The sequence below is a fragment of the Anoplophora glabripennis genome, unplaced genomic scaffold, assembly GCF_000390285.2.
Source record: "Anoplophora glabripennis isolate ALB-LARVAE unplaced genomic scaffold, Agla_2.0 scaffold743, whole genome shotgun sequence".
Classification (NCBI taxonomy): domain Eukaryota; kingdom Metazoa; phylum Arthropoda; class Insecta; order Coleoptera; family Cerambycidae; genus Anoplophora; species Anoplophora glabripennis.
The window spans coordinates 117,625-143,138 of record NW_019416819.1 but is presented as its reverse complement, the minus strand read 5'-3'; the positions used below and the strand labels follow the sequence as shown (position 1 = coordinate 143,138).

Below are 25,514 nucleotides of genomic sequence, written 5' to 3'. Positions count from 1 at the left end.
CGTAAAAATTAACTTAAAATTTTTGAAGGAACCCAGGATTCAAATTGTTTACAGGGGGTTTGTGATATTGGTATTGGTGTCTTGATATCCTACAATCTTCACCTGAATTTTTTTTTGCGAGCCTCAACCCTGAAGAATTATTGGAGGGTGGAGGGGAGGGGTGCGTCTCTTTTGCTCTTTTGGGCACCCGCATATCTCACATTAACTCTATGCAGTAATTTTCAAGGAACGTCTAACTAGTTTAAAGAAAAGTTGCAAATTGAGAAAATCATATTTACACGTGATTTCCTGGACTGACAGATTTTGAATTAATAAACATCATTACATTAATATAATTACGTTCATGAAATGTGCTAATTAAATATCAAAATATTTATCGTTAATTACCAGTGAGAAACATAGAAAACACACCAAATACATAAATTAGACAGCTGTTAAAGACGCCAAAGTAATTACTTAAAAAATTTCTTTGACTTCTAACTCACATCAGAAACTCGTAATTTTATTTTATTTTATTTTATTTTATTTTATTTTAAGATACATCTGCCCAACAGCTAAATACCAATTACCGGGCAGGCTAATTACACACATAGTATTTACATATATAAAGTTAAGATAATAAAACAAAAACAATCGTAAAAAGCAAGCAAATGGACAAACTAAACAAGTTAAGTTAAGTAAAAGATTTAAAACACATAAATAGCACAAATTAAAACAAGAAAAAGGAATACTAAGATCCCAATATTATAGTCTTGATTTTGGAAACAGATGAAAAAAACAAGTCTATTGAACCTTGGAGCGACGTATAACTCATGCACATCCGATACAATGGAGATGATGATAACATATGCGTTTTCGGAAAAGGCAATCTAAAGGTGTCACGATGCCGAGAGTTCAAGCGAGGTACATTGAATTCTAGTCTGTTCAGGANTAAGCTTGGAGTTTGTAGGTTCGGGTTTTGTGGGATTGGGGTTTGTGAGTTTAGGGATCGTGGGTTTGGGGTTTGTGGGTTTGTGAGTTTGTAGATTTGGAGTTTGTGAGTTTGAATTCGTATGTATTGAAGGTTTCTGAGTATGAAGTTTCTGAACTGCAATCAACTGTTTGACGTCTAAGGGATCCTTAGTAGATTTTCGCATATTAAGAAACTGATAAACTTAGAAATTTCAACATGTGAAAAGCGTGATCCCCGGGAGAACAGGCCTTAGCCGGCGAGTCTCAGCTGGAGGGTCTCAGCCAGGACAGGAGGAGGCCCCGCGAAGTGAATTACTTTCAACACTGTATATGCTAGTTAATCATTTATGAGTGATTTAGTTTTGCACTCAATATTTAGTTATTTAAAAAGCAAGTCTGAGTAAAAAATGACTCAGTAATAGTTGAAATTAAATCATATTAGATAAAAAGTCAACTCTAAATTGGCTTTATACACTCAGAGTAGTCAAAAGTCGCTCAATTGATAGTTAGCAGTAACTCCGATTTGAGTAAAACTCACTCATTTCTGATGCAATAGTTTCACTCAGTTGTACTCATACTAATAGAGTGAAAATTTCACTCAATCGGCTGTGGACAGAAATTGAGTGAAATTTGAGTGAAATTTTTTTACAGTGTATTCCTGCATTTTAAGGACTTATATATTTCCATTTTCCTTACAAACTATACAGAACCTATCAATAATAAATTTATTGTACTTTAAGCACATAGCAATAGATTATTGAAATTCCTGTTAGACGAATTAAACAAGCGAGCAAGACAGTATCTCGCCCGAATCAAATTACAAGTGTTTTGTGTGCGGTCCTACATCTAACAGCGATATATTGTTAAACGTGTAATTAAAATGTTAATTTAACAAAATTGTTCAAAATAAAATATGCATTTCAATAATGATAAAAGATATTTTTATTCCCATAGTTAGTCACCATTTTTGGAAAAACTTAACTAATGTACCTCATATCTACACCTTTGTCTTAATCACAGAAAATCAATATTCAATATCTTCGATATTCTTCTATATCTTCATTTCATAGAAGATAATTAGAGAGTGTGTACACATCTACTTGTGAGTAGAGACTAAAGCAGCTGGATCCTTCTAACGGCATAATGATGAAGACCGTCAGTAAGTCCCAAACCGACCTATGTCTTGTTGGTTAAACTTACGAACGATCCTAGCTGTTGTACATACTAGGTGTTGTGAGTTTGAAACAAAATATTTTTTATTACTGAGAAATATTTATATCCAAATATATTCTTAAAATAAGTACCTATCATTTGACCAAAACTATTAAATTTTGTATTAAACAAACGATACATTAATATATACAATAAAAACATGTTTCTATAAAATATATGTAGATCATAAAATTAAAAATAGAATGTGTTTAACCGTAAGTATCAAATATTTATTTTAAATACTGCCTATTTTTAAAGTAAGAAATTATATTTCTGGGTAGAAATTTAAAGTATTTAAATAAATAAATAATTTTTTTGAAAGATGAATATATTTTCTTGCGTATATATAAACCTGCGATACCTTGAAATTAAATTAAAATTACATTTGTAATTTGTAGATGTATAAGAAATGTCACTAGAGCTAATTATAGATTTTCCTAGTACAAATATGAATTTTAAAACATTTTGAGGTTATGTATTGCTATTGCTCAATCAATTATTATTTGTGGAATATCACTCACTACTCTATATTTAAGGGTCTTAAACAATTGGCCTAAACTTGTCTCGGGTTTGAGACATTTTTACAGAATAGCAGTGCTGATGACGCAGATCCACCACACAGTTCCTACGCAGAAAAAATAAAATAAAACGGGAAAATTCCTCCGCTGGCAAAAATTGTTGACCGCTGCATTTACAAATTAAAGTTTTTAGAAATTATTTTTATCATATTAAATAGTAAACCTAAAAGGTAGATCATTAATAAATTAGGTGATTCCAAAAATCTGCAAAAATAATACATAAGTAATCTTGAGAAAATGTATGGTGAACAATATCTATTTCTTATGGTTTATACTGCGAGAGTTTAATAAAGACCGTCATATTATTTCTTGGTGAAAAAATTATTTAAATTCAAATTTTTAAGTTGATCTATATTCATGGCTCATTTGATAGCATTTTCTAAATTCATGAACTAAGAAGTTTGACAACATAGATTGCAACAGTGACAACAAACTGAGAAATACCTACATCTTGCCAAACAAACAAGAGAAATACTGATTTCCTAATTGAATTCCCGCAGTGGAAAATATAGATTTCAAATTCAGGTATATGTAGTTCCCTCCACTTTATGTCTTGGAATTAAAGGAAATTTGAACTTCAAGTGACAAGTATATTGGTAAAAGCAGTAAATTTCACTAGGAATAAATAAACCTACATATATTCAGAAGTCAGAAAATATTGCTAACTAAAAGAAAAATAATGTATTTTATAATTCTGTCACATACTTTGACGTAAAAGAAAAGAAACTATCACACATGAATATTTTGTCCGTCACCTACAGCTACTATTGATTAATAATAAGTTACCACTCGTTGCCACAAATTTACGTGATCGCCAAAACATGACTCATGTAATGAGATAGAAAAGTTTAATCAACTTGTAATTCTGCATTATTTCACGAACTATGAGAACGAATAGCTATTGTCCTTTTCATATGCATATATGAATATAGGTATTTATGTATCATTCAATGTGGTAGAAAATTTTTAAAATACATTCGAGAAACAATATACAGGGTGATCCGAAATGAAAGGTATTATTATAATACTTTTACAAACGAAATAAATAAATTTTAGAAAATAGTAAGGTAGATACTGCAATCCATTTTGACATCGTCTGTTTTTGTAGGTACCTATATCCAAAGAGTGTATACAGGGTGATTCATTAACAATGGGAAAATCGTAAGCTGAAGATACTACACGTGAAATGGTGACCATTAGCGCAAACATGCCTTATCCGAAAGTTGATAGTTTTGGAAATACAGGGTGTCGAAAGTTAAAATTTTAAATTGTTTTTTTGCTATTCTGAAAATATGTAGGTAAGGAACTTGAAAATTTGTGAATCTATATTTGTTTAAGCGACGAATAAGGTGCGTGTTGCAATTTTAGCTTTGCTCATAGAGTTGTGGCAAAGAATACAAATCGCATCTAACGAAATCAGACGCAATCCCAATATGATGTTTCAAACTCGAAGATCTCCCAGAAAGCGTGTAAAGTGTATCAGTGTTAACGGTGGATTCTTCGAGCAATTGCTTTAAATCATTATTACGTATTTTATTTGTTTTATTGTTAATTGTTGTAATAACACGAAGAAACACTTGGTTTGTTTCGCTTTTAATTTCTCGTATTATCAAAACATAGTGTTCGTTAAATCGATTTTTCTCGAAAACGGATCGAGATACCGAAATGAAACAAGAATACATAATTAATGGAAAAATGATTGCTCTTTCAGGTTTTGAATCAAGTTTCATGTTAGACATACAGGGTAAAAAGTTATTAACTAAATTTTCGGTAAAATTGGTCGTGAGTGGCGCCCTCTATGAGCAACGCTGAAATTACAACACGCATCTTATTCGTCGCTTAAAAAAATATAGTTTCACAAATGTTCAAGTTCATAACCTACATATTTTCAGAATAATCGCAAAAAACGATTTAAAATTTAAAACTTTCAACACGCTGTATTTCCGAAACTATCAACTTTCGAATAAGGCATGTTTGCGCCAATGGTCACCATTTCACGTGTAGTATCTTCAGCGTTCGATTTTCCCATTGTTAATGAATCACCCTGTACAGAAAATAATTTTTTTGTTAACTCTACATTACTTATTGCCATTTATTTTTACCTATTTTTTGCTGAAATATATAATTAACTCGAGGGCTTGCAAACTAATGAGCGAAATAATACAATAAATAATAAAATAACAAATTTATGCGATAAAATTAATGCGAATATCAGGTAATCTATAATCACTGTTGTGCGTTATCTAGATACGTTTTGATGATCTTTTATTTTAATTTATCTGGATAAAAGCTATATGGACGTGATCTGTTTATAAAAATATATTATCTAATGTTAGAAGCAATAAGTATTTGGTATCATCACATTTGCTGAGAATATTTAAAGAAGCAGTGATATTTACAGCTTAATGAAAATTACTTTAAAGCATAAATACAGCTATTTAAAATGCATTCCAGCGTTTATATTATAAAAAAAATACAATGCAATTTTTGGAATAATTTCTGCAATGATTTTAAAACAAATTTAAGAATTTTTCTTAGATTTCGTTCATTTTTTTATGTAAATCTTAAGTCACAAGTCAGTAATAATGTCACAACGTTTCCCAATTTTTTCTGTGCCAATATGCCTATTAATATGCTGTAGTTAAAGACACATTTCCAATGCAATGTTATTTCCCCCCTTTCAAAACGTTTATTCCTCCGTTATGTAAATAACCGCAGGAAACTGTGATAATCAATTGACGTATTTTATCAAACCATGTGTATTATAGACATTGTCTTGTAGTTGTGTCCAGTCAGCATAAAACTTACAGTACAATGCGAAGTTCCCTGAAAATAGGAGTACCTTATTATTTAAAATTGTTTGGTGTTCGAATGCTATCTGAATCAACTGTAAGTAGTTACTGAAATATTTATCTGTAATTTCCAGTTAATATATTATTTATAGCATGAAATAATACGTTAAATATTATAAAGTGAATGAGAAAATTTATAATACCTTTTATACAATTCGTCATCATTTACATTTGTTAAAACTTCAGGACGTATGTAAAAAAGAAGCTTGTTGAATTATATCTGTTTTATCTGTATTGCATTTCTAAATATTACAACTCTTAATTCCTTAATTTGTTGCATTGGAGGTGTTAATATAGCACCAATATATTTGCTGTGTAACTGCTTTCTATTCTGGACCAAATTAAACAAATTTGTATAACATTGAAAAGAACCCTTCCAAATTTTATCAAGAAAAAGAAAAATTTATGTCTATAGAATCTAAATCTAGAATATAGTTAATCACAGGCGGACTGGGCCTGTCTCGGAAAATTATTTATTTCAATAATTTTTAGTATACACACCCTTTTTGAATAATATACAGTGTCCGCGAACGGTTAAAAAATCTCGAAGTTGGAGATACTGGTGGCCAAAATAAGTTCCCTTTAAGTTGTTTTTTAGAAAACTGTTGAGGGTTGCTTTCGTTGTACAGCAAAAATAAAACGCTCTCTCAACGGTACAAATAAACTATTTTTATTGAAAACTAAGCTTGTGGAAAAAGTCGTGTTGTCGGTTCGAATGTTTGGTGGAGAGTCCCTGTGTGTGGCTTTGGAGTCGGTCGTAGGTAGCTTGGTAGTCGCTGGCAGAAGTCCCTGGTCCTTGGCGCCACTCTGCCGGGGTCGTCTTCCGGGAACCCTGTGGTGCGTCCGGGCGGCGTCTCGCTGGCGCTCTTGACGTTGTACTTAAAAATGGGTCACTTGCGAACATGTGTACCCACACTGTAAATAGGTAATTTGTTTGAAGGACGTTCTTTCATAGTTTCAATACACACTCTCCATAATCTAAAGGCAAACAAAATTTTCCCCTATTTACTAAAGGAATAGGGCATAACTGACGCCATACACAAGCAACGCCAAGATTAGTTAATCAAGTTATTTTGGGTCACCAGTTTCGCAGACACCCCCTTATTATAATATTGGCTGAATTAGAAAAACTGTCTAAAAAAAAGAAAAGTACAGACACTTTCAAACAAACATAACAGTGACTATGTATCACTGACACCTGTAAATTCTTATCGAAAATTGTAATAAAAATTGATAAGTATACTTACAAAAAATTTCAATTTTCAATTTTATTTTAAAATGCCTTTTTGCAACTACGTTTTATATGTATATCAAATAAACATTATGAGTTAGTACAGTTGAAACATAATTGTTACACCTACATAGGTATGCATGGAATTTACGTTTCTATAGGAGAATGAGTCATCAAAAGGACCGACTTTGTATATGGTGCCATAAAGTTAAAAGGGTTTGATCTGCCTATGGCGATTACCATAGGCCTACCAATGGTTCACATAAGATCTTAAAATGTTTATTTTTTTTATTTTAATACCTTGATGCAGACAACTCAACCGTTATCACCAAACCATATGGAAAAGAACTGCGGCATAAAATGTGATTATCAAAATAATGTTTCATAATGCGAGGACTTATAAATAAATGCAAATGTTCTTGCAATTTTTAGAATACGGTTGTTTTCCTCTTTTTTATATATTTTTTTCAATATAATTAATAAAAATATGTAAAAGTACTTCATATTTTTTTTATTTTTTATCATTATGTTCAAAAAATAGGGATAGTAGATGTTTATGCATTTTTTTATAAAGGCAAATCGATTCTATAATTCTAATTCACATACAATTCCAGCTTAAGATTTATTATAAATCCAGTGCATTACAAAACATGTATATTAAACGACTTGTAACCGTTTTTGTCACTGCCATCTATACCACAGCGTAAGGCAACTATATAATTACAGATTCCTGTTTAATGAATATCCACATTTTACCATTATTCTGCCTCTACTACCAGCCTGTAATAAAATTTGAAGTAATTTTAACTAACGTTCAAAATTTTTAGAGAAATTATTTTCCAACTATCATTGCATCGAAAATTATTAAATACATTATTTATATTATCCATTAATAAATTAAAACTGTTATTTTCTTAAAACTTCAATATATTATATAAAACAGTTCAAGCAGTTGATATGCCAAATATAGTTTAGTTAGGACGTTTATTATTTTTCCTAAATATTCAAAGTGGGAAGGACTGTACGCTGGAAACGTACAGTACAGAAATAATAAATATAACTGAAAATAAATCGTAGTACGCCTTTTAACAACTTTTGAAAAAGTTTCTTTAGTTTAGTTCAACAAAATGTGGCCATATTTTATAATATGTTTTGATATTAAGATTCCGCATTATGTAGCATGTCATAATGTAAAATTTAATTTTACACATTAAAAAAATGTCAACGTGATAACCGCCTACCAGATAAATTACAGGTCGATTAAATTTCTACCCTATGTCAATCATCCATGTAATTGATTTTAAATATTTTTTTGCAGAAATCGTTAATTTTACGAAAAAAATACAAGGGACCTTTTTTGTTTAGAATACATGACGCTATCTGACATGGATTTTCAAATTACATATAAGGTAGTAGTAAGAAAGAAAGTTACATAAGTCTTAGGGGTGACTTTTTCTACCCCTTACAACTGTAGGGGAAAATGAACAAATTTTTTACTGAGCTGAGCTCAATAAAGCAGAGAATGTCTACTTAATTTTATTTCTGCCACTTTTTTGGTATTTCAGAAAGAACTTTAAACTGCTTTTTTGGCACCCTCTTTAAGCGGTTGTATCTTCACAGGGGATGTTCAAAGGAAATTTTTTTATATATGTTATATGAACCTTATGTTTCCACATGGTTTCACCCCCTGAATTTTTTATTTACACCCTGTATATTGCAATATATTTTTAGTTGTCTGCTGTTGTATATAATTGCAATTATCTTAAAAATAAATATAGTTTTTTTTTAATTATAATCACGTTACATCTAACTTAAAAATAATTTCCTGAGTCGGTTGAAAACGTTCTCGCAATACCTAGCCGTATAGAAATAAATTCTTGAAATATAATCCAGTGCTGCCCTGTTTAAAACTCCTAGGTGCAACCATGTGGCAACACGACATAGATAATTATTCAGAAAGTTCCATCAGTTCATTGTATCTATACTTACCCAAGAAACATTTATATAAACTTTTTGGAAATCTCCACAAAATTTCTCATCCAGATATATTCTCACACGAATACTTTTATGTTTCCTCTTTGTGTGTTTACAGAAGACAACAGTAGGTATCTACAGCAATGTAGGCATATATGTTACAGGCTCATAAGCTTATGTAACTAATAAAATTGAAACGATACAAACAAATAATTTATATTTAACCCTTCCTAAACAAAAGTTAAATGTGTACTTCCTTTCCTCACCATATTGCTGTTGCTAATTGGCTCTAACAACGAGATAGGCGAGTAAAATGCTTGGATTTAAAGTGACGGTGAAACTAAGTTATAGTGAATATTCTTTTAAGATAAATTGAGTTGACAATTAATCAAAAAGAAAATAAAATGAAAAAATCGAGTATTGGCGAGACTCCAGGTTCGAGTACTCAGGTAATAAGCACAAGATTTCAAGCTTATTCTAATCATAAATGTAATGTTTTATAACTTTTATTGTAAAAAAAAATGTGCGATTTTTAGTGAAACATAAATATAATTTTAAATTATATTTTAGTAATATTTAATAATAACGATATTATTTTTCTAACCACATTTATGCAAAGAACAAGAAATTCTTACAATACAATACATTCGCTTCTTTTACAAAATTATATGACTCAAGTTGTTCTTCAGAATTTTCTGATAGCTACACCCATTTTTATTAAATTTTAAAGGCAGTAGTCAATAATATTTCATTACTTATGTGGTTTTTCTTCAAAGGCAGTTGTCTTGTACACGGTGTAAAAGTACGAATTTTTTCACTGCCTCTCTATATACTGAAAGAAGTTTAATTTTGGAATACCATATATCATATAATGACCTATTTAATTAAAAATGAGAAACAAAAAATATTTAGTAATTACTGCAATATATTTTATGCAAATGAAAGTGTCAAATTTATAATTTTATTAATTAAATCACTAAACCAACTTATCTAAAAATATTGTTTGCCGTATGAATAAATAAATGATACACATGCCGCGTTAGCCACAAATTCACGAACAAAAAAATATTTTCTCAATTTGGGAATTTATATTTTTTTTTATTATTATGCGAATTATTTTGCCTGTTGAATTTTCCTAATTAAAAACCTGACACACCCTGTATGTAAAGTTATACATACCACCAAATTTCAAATATTTATACCGAATCGTTCTTATGGTGCAACAGGTTGAAAGTTAATCTTTTACCACACTTGTAATTTTTGAAAATGTACTTTATTCAATAAATTTGGTTTTAAATTGATATTTTGGAAGGAATCATTAAAAAATCGAAGTAAATAAGGGCACATTTTATCAAATGGTAAAAGAATAATCTTTAAGCAGCTATCTCTTGGGAACGGCTAAGAGAAGCATTTAAATTTTGGTAGTTATACAAGCTGATTCAATCACAATGTCATTAATTTTAACCACGTACTCGGAAAGCTTAATAAAGACAGAAAATTGAAAAAAATATTACTCGATCGTTTCAATGAGCAGATTACCCCATTACCTCAGTTAATTCGGCGCCTTATTTCGCAACAGGGCACGCGCTGACGGACTATAGGGCGCTCGATCATTGAAGCAAAACATCCGATTTCCTCAGTCGTCTTGAATTCTGCAGTTGGTTTCAAAATCAATGTATGTATTTTAGCCGTATTGTCGTTTATATAGATAAGTACCATTGCTTTGAAAAGCAATAAGTCAAAATAAAGTATACGTACTACAAACCGAATAATTAATTGTAAATACATTTTTTCAGTGTATGTATGCATTTTCGTATTTGTATTCTACTCATTTTTCACTATTTTCCTTTAAAATTAATGACATTATGACTGAATCACCCTGTATATGACTTTACACGTCTTTCAGAAAAATCACAAAAAAAACTAGGGTTGTGATTGAAAAAAATCATCGATATGTCATATCTCCTAATTGGCTCCTGTGTATTTTTTTAATAAAATGGTGTGTTACTTATAACGCCAATCGACGCGACGTATGAAATAATTTTGTATTTGATACACCGAATATATTCCAAGTTAGTGACTCGCACTATATAATTGCTACAGTTAAAAATACATATACCTAATTATTAATAAACTTAGCTAGTATGTACTTTTTAGATTGATTCTATAAAAATATATATCGAACAAATAATTATAACAGTAATCATAGGGAGACTACCAAAGTTAAAAAAACATAAAACCTACATAACAGAAGTCGACATAAGAATTCTTCTGCTCTTTGACGCTAATGTAAGTTTATCTGTTTGTTTAACTTTTAGTGTAGAATAAACATTAAGTGATCTTAATGGTCAGTTTTGAAAAGTGACTCTCATTTAAGGTGCATGAGTTTGTGTGTTAAGTGGTGCTAGTAGTCGTTTTAGACAGGAATAATTTTAGTTTTAAAATCCGAGAGCAAAAATTATTAATTATTATTAAAATAACGATTTTATGTGGAAAATTGTTTTCACTTTAGACAGAAGTAGGTAGGTACATAAGGAAATATTTGTTGAACAATGGTATGTGGTATGTAATTTTTACAGTACCTATCTTACATAAAAATGTGGAAATATCTCATTCAACATACTCACTTTTATCCTCATCTTGAAATATTCATTCGAGTACTTTGCCAAATTAAAATAGTAGATTTTGCAATGATAGAAATACCGTATTCTCTCGAGTTAACAGGTTCACGAACGGAAGAAGTTTTTCATCTTGAGTTGCAATTTTTTCTACAAATACCTATATATTTTTATGTTTAATTTAACCCAAAATTAATTATAAAATTGCAACTGCAAATGCTTTTGCCTTTTAAATATTTTAGAAATGTACAAAACATGCTTCGATGAAATTAAATTAATTGATTCATACAAATTTAATTATTTTTGACCTGAGGCGAAAAAATTTTCGTTTCGACTAAACCGTAACAAAACTTTTATTTTCGCATATAAATATAATTAAAAGCAGACAAACGCGTCAGTTAACATGTACAATTTAAAAATGCAATATACAAGCTAGTAATACACTTGGTTAACTAAATATTAAAAAATGTTTTTTAAATTATTGCATTTTAACAATGGAAACAAATAAGTTAAACTTTTTTAATAATTTTTGTTATTGTAACGTAAATCTGAATCTGGATTTTTATAAAATATTATGCTTACTTTTGGCGTTTCGAAAATGAAGTCTCCATTTTTGTCACCTCCCTTCTTACTATTCCATAGAACTTGCTTTCCCTTAAATCATAAACCTGAAATATTATGTCGAAATCTTACTATGGAATGTATTTTTATATAATATGTAAATACTTATATTTGCTTACTTAGCAGAAGTTTAGGCAATTAATAATAAATTATAAAAATAATTTAAATAATTGACATGTCTATTAGATACTTCTTGAACAAGGTAACCACGACTAATAGGTAATTATTTTTTCAATGCGTAATTACTTAAATTACTGATTTCCAAATTCCTAGACTGACCTTGTTCATTAACACGTTACGTCAAACCTATAAATTACTTTTTTACAATTAGAAATTGTATTAAATTCCAAGCATAAATCTATTGTCCATATGAAAGGATAATGAAACTATCATAACTGTAAAGTTGTAAAGGATGTCTTCCTTGAAATAAACCGGTTTAGATCAAGTCGCCCTAATACATTAAAAATTAATAATACATACAATTGTGTACTAATAAAATCTCAAAATTTCATAAATTTTGTATGGAAATTTCTATATACTGAAGCTTTTGCTACCACAGTATTGCTGAAATTTTGAATCTACTTTTGTGAATATTTACAATTTTTTATAAATGTCTTACTGTATTAATTAAAGTTGCAAAAGCAACACACGTAAGTATGAGGTCTGTTCAAAAAATAACCGAACTTAATTTGTTTAAATTTTATTATTAATTGTATGCATTATTGTCTCTGTCAGAGTACTCCCCTCCTCTATTCACACACTTCCCCCAGCGTTGTTTTCATTTTGTGAAGCAGCCTTGTATAGTTTTATTTAAAATTGCCTTTAAAGTCAGTGACGAATTTACTTCCTCAAATAAGCAACAAATATTACTGTAACTCGATCCATGTTCAATTTTTCAATCAAAATTTCATGGTATAACCCAATTTAAATGCTAATCTCTTCTGCAATTTCTCTAACAGTCAATCGACGATTTGCAAGCACCAGATGTTTAACTTTCTGAACGTAGGAGCCATCAGTTGAAGTCAAAAACAAGTTTAAATAGAGTAACACTGTGCTGCTAACTAGTATTAATAAGAAATTTTGACAGCGTGTTGATATTTTCCAGTTTCTCAAAAAATTCAATTTATTTTAATTTGTTTTGTACAATTATTCACAACCGGGATATACCAACATGTCTGCATATGTTTTGGGGCTAAAGCTAACTAGAACTAATCATATATAAAAAGGCTTAAAAACCACATGTGCATATCAAGGCCAGATCTATCTCAATATATTTTTGAAAAATTTCTATACGCATAAATGCAACATTTTGGTAAAATAAATTTTAACAAATATTTTCACAAAATATAGATACCTACTACTTTCTACTACAAATGCAGAGGTGGATAGATGGATGTAAATTGTATAATTTAATAGGACAGTATTATTAAATTTTATTTAAATATATTTTTTGCAAATTCATACGAAAATAATTTTACTCATGATTGTGGGGATAATTTTGTGAATAAAAAGGAGAACCATAAACATATAACATTTTTTACAAGGTATTATTTTCCGTGGGGGTATGTATACTGCTCACCGAGGTGATGCCAAGACAAGCAACCAAACGAATTCGATAAAAGCCAGCCACACACCAAGACTTCAAAAAGCACTTATACTCCAGTCGAATTAAATCATAAAACTTGAAAATTCGAAAAAATTATTAGTAGATGGGTATGTATAATGATACTATCGAAAAAGTAACTCGAAGGAAGTGACGCTTAAGTTGGCAAATTGCAGATAAGAGGCAAATTTACGTGTTTTTCACTTTTTTTTTTTTACTGCCCACGAAAATCTGGACGACATGTAGGAATATTTCTTGTTGTAGGCAATTAAATTATCTACAATTTAGAGTACCTATAGTCATTTTTCACTAATTTGTTAACTATAAAATAAAGGTCGAACGCAGAAATCTCAGTTTTCGAAAATGTGCATTATTATTGCAAAACGCAATAGATGTCATCAACATCCATCGTTTTTTGCGATAATAATGCGCAATTTTCGAAAACTGATTTTCCCGTATTCGACAAATTGGTGAAATATGACTTTAAATACCTTAAATTGTAGGTAATTTAATTGCCTACAATATAAAGTGACTAATATTCCGATAGGTCGTCTAGATTTTCGTGAGCAGTTAAAAAAGTGAAAAAAACTTAAATTTGCCACTTATTTGCGATTTGCCATCTTAGCGTCATTTCTTTCGAGTTACTTTTTTGACATTATCATTCTACATACCCTTCCCTGTCATAAAGGGCAATAAAATGTCTAATAATAATTTTTTCACGTTCAAACTCTTGGAATCAAAGTATTTGAACAATACATGTCAGGAGCGCATTGTACCACAAACGGTCATGCGAATTTAGCCGACAGTTTGTAATCTCACGTTCAAAAGTGTTTGTTATTGTGACAAAAGAGAATCACATTGAGCAGGTTTGGAGTGGCGCGTGGCATTTTAGAAATCTGGACCGTTGCCGCTTAATAAACAACGAAAATATATTTTGATGTGATATGTTATATGCCTACACAACAAAAAAGAAAAAGCGTTTCTCTTCGTAAAAAAATGGTTAGAAGAAAGGACACAATATGGACATATATCACTTCTGAGTAAACTTTGAGAAATCAATCCTAATGATTTTTAACCTACTTTTGAATGAATTGCGCAATATTTGATCGTGACACTTCAGTAACCAACATTTTTAACATATGCCCTTTGAACAGCTCCAAAGTTTTCATGTATATGATACAGTCCACTCACCAACATTTTTTGTGGGATATTTGAACGGCACGCATCAATTTAGCGCTCGGAAGTCTTCGTGTGTGGCTAGCTAAAGACACTTTACTGTCACGAAACTTAAAACATTTTTTTTCGGTGTTTTCTTTTTGCTAAACTATTTTTTTTTATTTAAACGTCTTTATATTAATTTAATAATTGTAGTGATCTGTTAATCAATTTACCATGTGATTGAGCAATATGATTTTACTATAATACAAGTTATTTCTCAAAGATACAATGAACTATAAAATTGTCTGATTATAAAATCGATATTAAACAAATTTAGTAATGCATGTGCAAACAAATCCCTGAAATGTGTTGACTCATTTTGATTCACCCTGGTATGGTGAAAATAGCGAAACTAGTTTACAAGTAAACGATGAACGTTGTCACTTAGTAATCAATAATTATTCACAGTTCACACAATCTTATCATAATATCAATAACCGTGTATTTTTAATAAGTAGATTATTATTGACATTCAGTCTGTACACCTCGCGTATCTAAGAGTTTATCTAGCTTTGCAAGTTGTTTAGTGTTAAAAACAGAGAAATGCCTGAAGAATGTCCTGAATTCAGCAAATTACTAGTAAGTAATAAAAATAATAGTATAAATTTTTGATTTAGTACTCTTCGCATTTATTCATATTCTTCTTCCATGAATAATATATAAATAGGAATTGTATTTGTCTCTGTAAGATTGATGTTAAGGGGGGGCATTTTTATGCGTCATTTTCAGTGAATTTATAGCAGTCTTTTGACGAGGTTTTTAGAAAATCTAAGCAAGTTAGAAACAATATGTCCTCACTGTACCAGTTATACAAGTTTTCTCCAGGGTATAAGACAGTTTGCGAGCTGACATGTATTATCAGCTCCTGAATGTATTCAGAATAAGGAAAATGCTTATATTTACTTTTTGCGTTTATTACATTTCCTGAACTTTACAAACTTTATGAATATACAGAAAATCGCATACGATGCTATAAACATAATCACACCCCGTAGAATGCTTTTATTAAACTATTAACAAAGAATTAATCTTAATTACTGAGTATTTTTACAAAATTCTCAACAAAACAAGAAAAGTACATTTCGATGTTTACATGGGTGCCTATGATTTCCGTGATCTTTCACTGTGGTTTAAAGAAATCCTTGATTTTCAACATTTTTATAATTTAAATGGATTTTCTTGTTCTGTCATTATCTTACATAAAGTTGTCTATAAAAAGCCAGGCTTAAATATAAAATTTTTCACATGTAAAATGTTCAAAATTTTATTAGGTATACTTAATTATTATTATTGTAAAATAATAAACGATTTTTTTTATCTAAATATCTAAGACACTAAATCCTGTTGATATTGTAGCATAATATATCTATAGGGTGTTCTTTAGATGATTCAATTTTATAGAAAATGTTTCATATAAAATGTTTCTATCTGAGCCTGTTTTGGTCGGGGAATAATGTTTCTTATTTTTCCAGAGTATAGCTGTAGATACCATGAAACTCTGGCACGACGACAGTATTTATCAAATATTATTCGTCCTTATAGTGTTCTACAAGAAAGCGATATCAGCTGCACATATTGCATGATATATCTAATTTATTTTTAAAGAAGAACAAAAATTGTTCAATTAAATTGCAATTGCTCAAATGTGTCTTATTACATTAGTTTTTAAGTAAAACATATTTTAGGCATACACATCAAGTGTAAAATGAATTATTTTGATAATTTTTTAATAATAGGGTTGTGAGCAAGGGTCAAAATGTTGTCAAAAATGTGGGTCAATCATGTTTCAATTTCCAAGTACATTTCCAGACATTTATGTTTCAGTATATACTTGAATTTATCTTCAAATGCTTACTATATTTACGTCATAAATGTGTCATGTTATTTTTAAAACATCACACAAATTTCACCGTTTCGCATTTCCTGATTCCAAGGAAATATGTCAAATATCGGTTGTCCCCATCTTATCATATCATATCAAGTAATTTTAATAAATTCCATATTCCATAATTTAGTCCTTATCTCCCGCACTGTAACATTTTACAGAATATCCCAACAATAATATCAAAAGTTATTGGATCTATCTTGGACATACTGTGGTTCCAATTTCCTTAGTCTCATATTATTGGATGTTAAATTCACCGAAAGTTATTGATGGATCAGTTCACTGAATCAAACTAAATATCAACCAATCTACCGACGTTGTACGCTTCACACATGATTTAATATAAATAAAAATAATGGAAAATTGAATTCTTTTATTTGTCTTCTGAAATAAATCTTACAGTAAACTCTTTTCCATTATTATTATTATTTAAAATTTGATATATTCCAGTAAATTCAATATATACAATTGAAATTAAAAGCAAAACAATTTTTTAAATTATATGAAGGCTCATCAAATCTTTTCACAGGTATAATTTTTTGTAACAATTGAAAAGTTTTTGTGTCCCAAGTTCATAGAACATTATTTTAGTTGGTCGCTGCTTCCAACGGCCTTGCACTCTGGAAATGCAAGATTTTGAAACAAATAAAACCGGAAAACACTTGGTTTTAAATTCAGATATAGATATAGCGGATAATCCATAATCTTCCACCTAAAACCCGGAACCAATTTTTTAACTCTTACAGCAACGTAGGGGCTCTAAATCAGTAGTCGTTGACTTGTATTTTAAAAGGGACGTTGAAAGAGGCTGACAATTTGTATTTATCGTTATCGCCTGGAGTCATAAAGTTGATCAAATGAACATTTCTGATCCCAGAAAACAGTAAAAATATAGTATTTGTCCCAAGAGATGTTTGAATTTTTTATTTGAATGCGTATTATGCAACTCTGTAGTATTCGATAAAAAAATTGTTGCCTTCATTCAGGATATCTTTTTTGTGTTAGTCATTCAAAAAACCCCTCTGGATCATATTTATGTGGCTATTTATATTCAATATCATTTTATAAATATTAATGAAGAGTGATTTAATGTTTGTCTAAAACCAAAACGGATGGCCCTTGTATTTAGCAAAATGGTTTACTTAGATATCTTGATTTATGATTAATTAAATAATTTATTATTTTTTAACGAGATATGAAAGAAATTCCCTATTTTCGTCATCTGTGGTTTGACACCTGATTTATAATTTTAGTATACAGGATATAATAACAATAACATGAGATTATATTTTTATTTTAAAATTTCCCCGACAGATACTGGAAGGAAAAGTTTATTCGAGTGGTTTCATTTTTAGGGTGTAAAATCCTTAATTTCAAAATTGGAGAATTTTCCAATTAAAAACAAGGAAATTATCTGAAATATTTTCAAAATGTATAGGTACGCATCAATCAATAACAAGAAATTCATAACAATTATTAGATACTACTGGTACTGGTACAAACTCTGTATACTAGTAATGAAAAAATGACAGCTTAGTCCTTCAGACATCCTGATATTTCCGTTTCGAATTTTTTTGAAAAGTAATATGTCGAGAAAGAAACGTCAGTATAATGAAATCCGGGTTACTTCACCTTAAATTTTGCAACCTACTATGCAGAATATGGTAGATATTGCTGAAGATGACGACGGTTTATAGGTTATAATAGGACTTCGCATCTTTGGTATATTTAATTTATACAGTACTTAACAGTTCCGTTTAGGTAAATCAAATTTTATTTTTCTTATAGCGTTGAACATATTTTATTATTCTTACAAATTTAAACGCAATTAAATGTTATCAGTTTTTAACATGTTATGCTGTTCTTTGTCAACATCATAAATATTGCTACATTTTAGATAAATCACGTTTATGAATTTCCGTGTTCTGAATAATAACAAGCTTAGTGTAACAAGAGGAAGGCTGGGTTAAGCTTTAAATCTAATTTAAATTGGAATATGTCAGCTTACTTAAACATACAAGAACAATCACCAACAGAACGCATTAACTTAAAATGAATATATACATGTAGTAGTGATCAAAGATAAGTTACAATAGCAAATGAAATATTTTGAAGGAGAAGAAAGTTTTATGTGCATAATATGATATAGCAACTTTGTAACATTTTCTATAATCAATTGATTTGTGTGCAATTTTAACAAAAACATAAAATCAGAAGGTACTCTTTACGGTCCCAAAACACAACTGCCATGATTTTTCAGGCTGAAACAACGGTTTTGAATTTTTTTGCTGATGGTAAAGAGTGATGTCGTGACTACAGTGATTGTATTTTCATCCCAGCATTTCAATGCGCCACTACAACAACAGTTGTCTCAATTGACTGAGACAAACGGGCCCGCGTTCTGCTCCCAACACCTTGGCCTTGAATGCAACTTCGTCGAAAATAACAACCACAGAGAACCAGAGTTTCAGTACTCTTACTTTGTATGTCTCGTATTTAACATTTTTCTATCTGTTATAGTTTTCGATGTACCTACTAATTCCCATCCTATAATTGGTTTGTAACGTTGGATGACAAAAAAATCCATAATTTCTTTTTGTTTATTAAAATTAAACGAAAATATTTATGCTTTTTTAGTATGTACAAATATTTTCTAGTTGAATGACTCGACTGAGATAGTAAATTCGCCAAAATATCTTAATCACCAACTATTTATTGCTATTATACTTATATAAATATAAATGAGAATGGTATTATATGTGATATATTTACCAACCTGAGATAAAAAGTTTTATAAAATATGGTCTGGTGACCCATTTAAAATAAATATTTATTCAATAGTAATCAAGTATTTACCTATTTACTTTGATCTTTATAAATAGGCTAAAATAATCATAGGTAACTGTATATTTTATTAAGATTAGTAGCATTATTGGCTATAGTGAGTCACTTGGTAATTCATAGCATTATCTATAATCTAAAAATTGTTACAGTAAACGCAAAATAAGATTAGTATACTTCTCTCATACTATATTAGCTATGCAAATTGTGATTTATTCAATTATTTAACCTCGTATCGCCTTGAATTTAAAACTGCCCAATATTGGCGTCATATAGGTAACATTGCTAATCTAGACCCAATATTTAGAAGATTTAGCCAATATTGGTAAAAGATAATCCAGTATATACCTACAGTCAGAATAATAATTCCTATAGAGGTCCAATATACAACAAGTAGATTAATGTCGGTTTAAATTGTCAACTAGTCAAAATCTGTCGTTTACAATGTGGAAAAAATATTTTTTCAGTATATTTGTGCTGCTGGGGAAATAAGTTACTGATACATGTAACTCCGCTAAACACGTCGGCATTAGAAAAGTACAAGTTATTAGTTATAAATGTCACCCTAACTATTTAATTGTCGAGTGAAACGTGATTACGAGCGTGGATAAACTCTCCGACTTATTTACATATGCCTTAGTTCATATGCATATTGCTGTCTGTTGCTTTGACACAGCCTCTTCGGAAGAAATAGGTACAAAGACTGAAAGAAATAATACTAAATGTAAATAACAAACGAAGTTAAAAGACATGTTAAAATTATATTAATATATATATATTACACATTTATTCAGCAAAGCAGAAAATTTTTACCGAGCCGTTAGAATCAATTGAAAAATCGGATCGACCTATAAATTCAAATAGTTCCATCTGTTCCAGGACAACAAAGGAATGGTGACTCCAGCGCAATCTGAACGGACAACCTCGCAATCTGTCCACGTCAATGTTACAGACCCCGATAAAACGCAGACTCGTGCTACTACGATAAGGTGGAGGAGGCGATTGCGTGTGCAACATTTGTTAAATGGGTTTATTGTTGTATTAGGTGAGTAACTTTTAAATCAGTTTATGTCGCTTTATTGTCTCTTGGCACTGTCGTATATATGTACGTAACATTTAGTACTTTTATTATTGCACCTCTGAGAAGAACGTTATTTCATTATCGATTACCGTTAGTAAACAATATTTAGTATCCAAAATGTTAATCATTTATAGCATAACCTATTAAACAAACAACTCATACCTTTATTCATAAATCTTTTTCTCTAAAATCATAGGACACTAAGTACACTATCATAAGTTATGGAAGTAATATATTCTTAATTGGGCTTGCTATTAAATTATTATGTTACTTCCCATTCCACTTAACATTTATTAAATGCATTAATTACCGGGAAATGATGTGTTTTTTATTAACTAACGAATTGAAAAAAAAAACAGTAACCAATTCCATTCCACTTATATTCATTAAATGCATTAATTACCTGGATATGATGTATTTTTTATTAATAACGAATTGAAAAAAGCAGTAGCAAATTTACAGTTTATTTAAATTTGCCAAATCACCTGATTTCAATGTCAGCCGGAGCTACTATTTCGCACTAGGTTAATATCAGTAACATCAGTCTATCAAATTTAGTAGTTATAGCTCTCATTGAATTCTTTTACCAAAATATTAATCACTAGTTGATTTTGTTAATATAAAGGATCTAGATATCTAACCTAACCATCTAAATAAATGATTCTAGAAATGTATCAGAATATTATAGATTATTAATATTTCATATGTCACGTTTGTTATGTTCAATTGATCAATTATTTCAAAAGGCGTTAATAATTTCGATAATATCTAATTAGTTACACGATGCCTGACAATATTATAATTGAAAAATAAATAAGAAGTCAATTGTCTCATTTAGAGGAAAAATCAAATCAAGATAATAGAGTGGATGAAATATAACTTTTCAATGGAACATTGAACCGCTGTTTTTATAATGCTAGCTGAACACAAGTAGGCATTATAATGGTGTAAAATCATTTGCTAAAGCTTTTCCGGTTGTTTTTCTTGGAGTGCAGCGTCAAGACAATTAAATTAATTGTTTGTCATTGCTAATGTCATGAGAATTTACTGGTCACAAATCGTAATTACATACTTTCAAAATGAATTGACACTAGAAGATATTCGGAAATAGTTTTCCTACTTGATATTTCATTTTATTTAAACAGTAAAGACACATCTTGAAAATTAAAACAGTCAATACACAGGCCAAAGGGAATTTGGGAGAAGTAACAAGAAGTATAGAAATATAAGAAAATAATTAGCATAAAAGGAAATGTGAGATAATAAGAGGAAAATTAAGTGAATAAAAAACATTACCCCGAAATCTTTTTTTTACATGGAATAAATAGTAATGTGACAACTGACGAGTAGTGGATAACCTCTCGGTTATGAGTATACAAGGTGCGTTTCAAAGTAAACAGGACTTTTCAAAAATACGTAGTTCTATTGAAGCCATCTATTGGCAATTACATGCGTCAGAAAGGTAAATCCTTCGCTGATGTACTTTCAAAACTTCATGGGACGAATAGAAGCGGATATGTTGCGTATGAAGTGACAGTATGTTTCTATCATGGTAGAATGAGCATCGAACAAAGAGCTAATATTAAGTTTTGTTTTAAACTTGGTAAAACTTTTTCCGAAACTTTTCAATTAATGAACCAAGTTTATGATGGTGATTGTTTATCCCGTGGCAGAAGAGTGGTATATGCGGTTTAAAAACAATCGTGAGAACATAAATGTTGGCCAACCGAAATCCGTGATCACCGCAGATTCTATCAAATCTGTGCATGAATTCTTGAAAAATCAACCAAAATCTTCATGGAAACTCATGGAATTGGAATCGATAATTTCAAAAAGATCAATTTATCGCATTTTGGCCGAACATTTGGGTTACCGAAAAGTGTGTGCACGGTGTGTTCTGTACAAGTTGACTGACGAATAAACTACAAGGGTAGTTCATATAACATTTTTCACGTTAGTGTTGCGTTTCTGAGATGCAGGGCGCTGAAGTTGTTACTAAGAAGTTGATAATTTTGGGGGAATGTGAAGGTGAAAGATTCAGACCGCCGTGAATTAAATATACCATTCTGTCCTGTTTGCACTTACATGATCTTGTCAAGAATATACAAACGAGAATCTCCTTTAATGAACTAAGCTAAAAGCAGTAACACATACAGCTCCTTTTTTATCTTCTATCTATGCTTAACAGCATTTAAAATATAAGAAGACAGAGAAGACAGATCATGGTAAAAATGACCATGAGAAACAAATAATTCTTTGACTAGATAAACAAAATTCAGGTTTCGAACATATTTATTGTAACCTAGACAAAGTTCCAAAAACGAAACACGGAAACATTTCAATCCAAGGGTTAGTGTAAGAAGTGTCGCACGTATGCATAACATAAGTTTTTCCGTAGTTTGGGGAATCCTTTGCGAACAACTACTTCATCCTTGCCAATGGTTTTTGCGAAAATCGTGGCGGATTCCGAATTTTGCATCCCTTATTTTCTCAATACATTTTCTTCCATTACCGGTGTTGTTACAAATCTGTCTCTGCCACGATAATTTACTCTTGGTTGGAACAAACCATTTTCTCTTAAACATTGATGGACCTCTGAAATACCTGTCAACAAGGAAGTCTTCTATTCGGGTATGCTGCCGCATATACAGACGCCTCGCTTCTGATGCATTTCCAGCCGCACGACCGTACCTACATAAAGTGCATATCTGCCATTTCCGTGTTTGAATATGACTCCATTTTATGAGTTGCAATAATGTTGTATACTTAAATTTTCCACTCACCACTTTTACTAATTAAACACTGCAAAGCTCAATTGACAGTTTATCAATAACTTAAATAAAATTGTTAAGCGTTGTGGCAACGTCAGTCTTTTATTTGCCATGGTAAACAGATTTTTGTAATTTTTGGCCTAATAACTTAAAGAGCAGAGTAATTTTCAAACTCAATTTACTCGAAATCCATTGGAAATATCTATTTGGACAAAGATAATATTTTTTACGTAAAAAGGTTTTATAAATCTGTAGAGAAAATTGTAAAAAAAATGAAATAAAAAAATTACGGGCCGAAAACCCCCTTCACCAACCTAAATGGGACGCATATGATTTGCATGTCGAAAAACGGAGTAGCCCATGTTATTTAACGTAAAAAGTTATGTAAGACCCATAATTTTTTTCTATTTATTTGCGACCGTTTTGTCAATAACAGAAAAAAAACAGTTTTGTTTGAGCCCTTTTAAGGGCATATAACTTTTTAAGGGTGCGTTTTAGGGCACATGTTAATAGGAAATTTTTGGCTTATTTTAATGAATTATAAACGCAGCAGAAGTTTGGAACCCTATTTTAGAAACACCCTGTATAATATCATGAAACTATGATTTTACCAAAAAAACACATTTTTAAAGCTTTTATTTTTTCGCGTGAGATCACGTGTGTAATCTTTATGTATATTTTTTACTTGATCGTAAGTAAAAGAAATATAAAGATATAATAATATGTAAACATATTTTGGCTAGACCCTTGTTGCCTCCGTTTACCCTATGTGGTTTACGATAAAATTTCAGTAGACTTGAGTTTTTTTTGGTATATGACATGATTGGTTCAAAATTAATTAGAACATAATATTTGAACAAGGAGTTAATTAGTCATTATTATCATATTTGTATAAAAAATTATACTCAATCTTGTTTATAAAGTTTTGTAGATAAGACTGTATGCATACAGAGTGACATGGGTACTTATTAGAATGACATAACAAAGCATGCCAATTTGAAAATAGAAACAAAATAGATAATATATTGATTTGAATCAACTAAGTCACCTCGTATTGATTTATTTCATATTTATTTTCCTCAATTAATATCAATTCTTCATAAAGCTGTATCAGTTTACAGTTTCCCATTTCTTTATAAAATAATTGCCACAAAATTGGATTTAATTTGTTGACTCAATACGATATGAATTAATTAGTACAACAGACAATAAATTCGTCATTATTAATTTACCACAAATGGAACAGGAAGTGCATCTAGTCTCTTAAAATTAAACAATTAACTTCAATTAAGATAAGCTCTTTACTTAAACAACGCTGAATTTTTGCCGTACGTAAGATATAATTGCCTTATTGAAATTTCCATTAATTCTTTCATTTAATCTGGTTCTAAAGACTGAAATAAGTAAATGATTAGAGGTAAATGAATGAAATTAAACAATACGTGTGTTTGGTGATTTAAAATAATCCAACACTGTAAAATCGGTTAAATTACGAAAGAAGTAGCAATTTTTCTTATTGTCATGATATATGGTGTAGCATAACAACCCCGGGTTCGATCGAAAAAAAAATAAACGTAGTTGTGGCCAAAAATATGTGATCGTCATGAGGAGTAACTACGTTGTATACATCTATTTTTTAATTGACCGGAAGGCGCTGGATACTACTTTAAAGAGGGGAAGTATGGTTTAATTTTATAAAACAAAAGCAGAGTAAATACACCTAACTTTATTATTTACGTACAACAGTCTTCAAATTAAACATGTGACAAATAGAATGAACAACAAAAACATTAACAACCATTTAACATAAAATGAGAGTGCCAGGCTCACCTAGAGCTACTGTGGGGAAACATCATGGCAGAGAAACCCACGATCGTTGCTCTAACTACCCAAATATAAATACAAAACAACCGACAACAAAAGGCATAAAGATCCTTTGCTAATGATAAAATAAGACCTGACTTATTTAATGTCTCACTAAATGTCACCTCACTCGAATTAGACATACACACTTCCAAGTAAAACTGAAGAGGTTTGGTGTTAGTTAGCCGGCAGGGCCGGAAGGTACTGGAGTCCCA

At 30.3% G+C, this 25,514-nt stretch overlaps 1 protein-coding gene and 1 long non-coding RNA gene across 9 annotated transcripts in view; one reads left to right on the top strand and one right to left on the bottom strand.

Moving 5' to 3' along the window:
• LOC108913177 (uncharacterized protein T28D9.3-like) overlaps window positions 1–25,514 on the top strand; it is a 76,087-nt gene that overhangs the window by 32,518 nt on the left and 18,055 nt on the right. For 2 of the 7 annotated variants that reach the window (XM_018718670.1, XM_018718673.1), the window contains exon 2: window positions 20,464–20,629. In XM_018718670.1, the coding sequence (XP_018574186.1) occupies window positions 20,464–20,629 (166 nt within the window). Of the gene's footprint in view, window positions 1–5,518; window positions 5,631–10,963; window positions 11,088–15,329; window positions 15,438–20,448; window positions 20,630–25,514 lie in introns of those variants that run through there. The other 5 variants (XM_018718669.1, XM_018718668.1, XM_018718675.1 and 2 more) reach the window with 5 other exon arrangements.
• On the bottom strand, window positions 7,363–12,097 carry LOC108913178. 2 transcript variants are annotated; one of them, XR_001964610.1, is made up of 4 exons: window positions 11,999–12,097; window positions 11,426–11,576; window positions 8,814–8,933; window positions 7,363–7,604 (listed from the first exon to the last, which is right to left on the bottom strand). It is a non-coding gene; the product is annotated as an uncharacterized LOC108913178 (long non-coding RNA). The 2 variants fall into 2 exon arrangements; XR_001964611.1 differs by having other exon boundaries at window positions 11,426–11,566.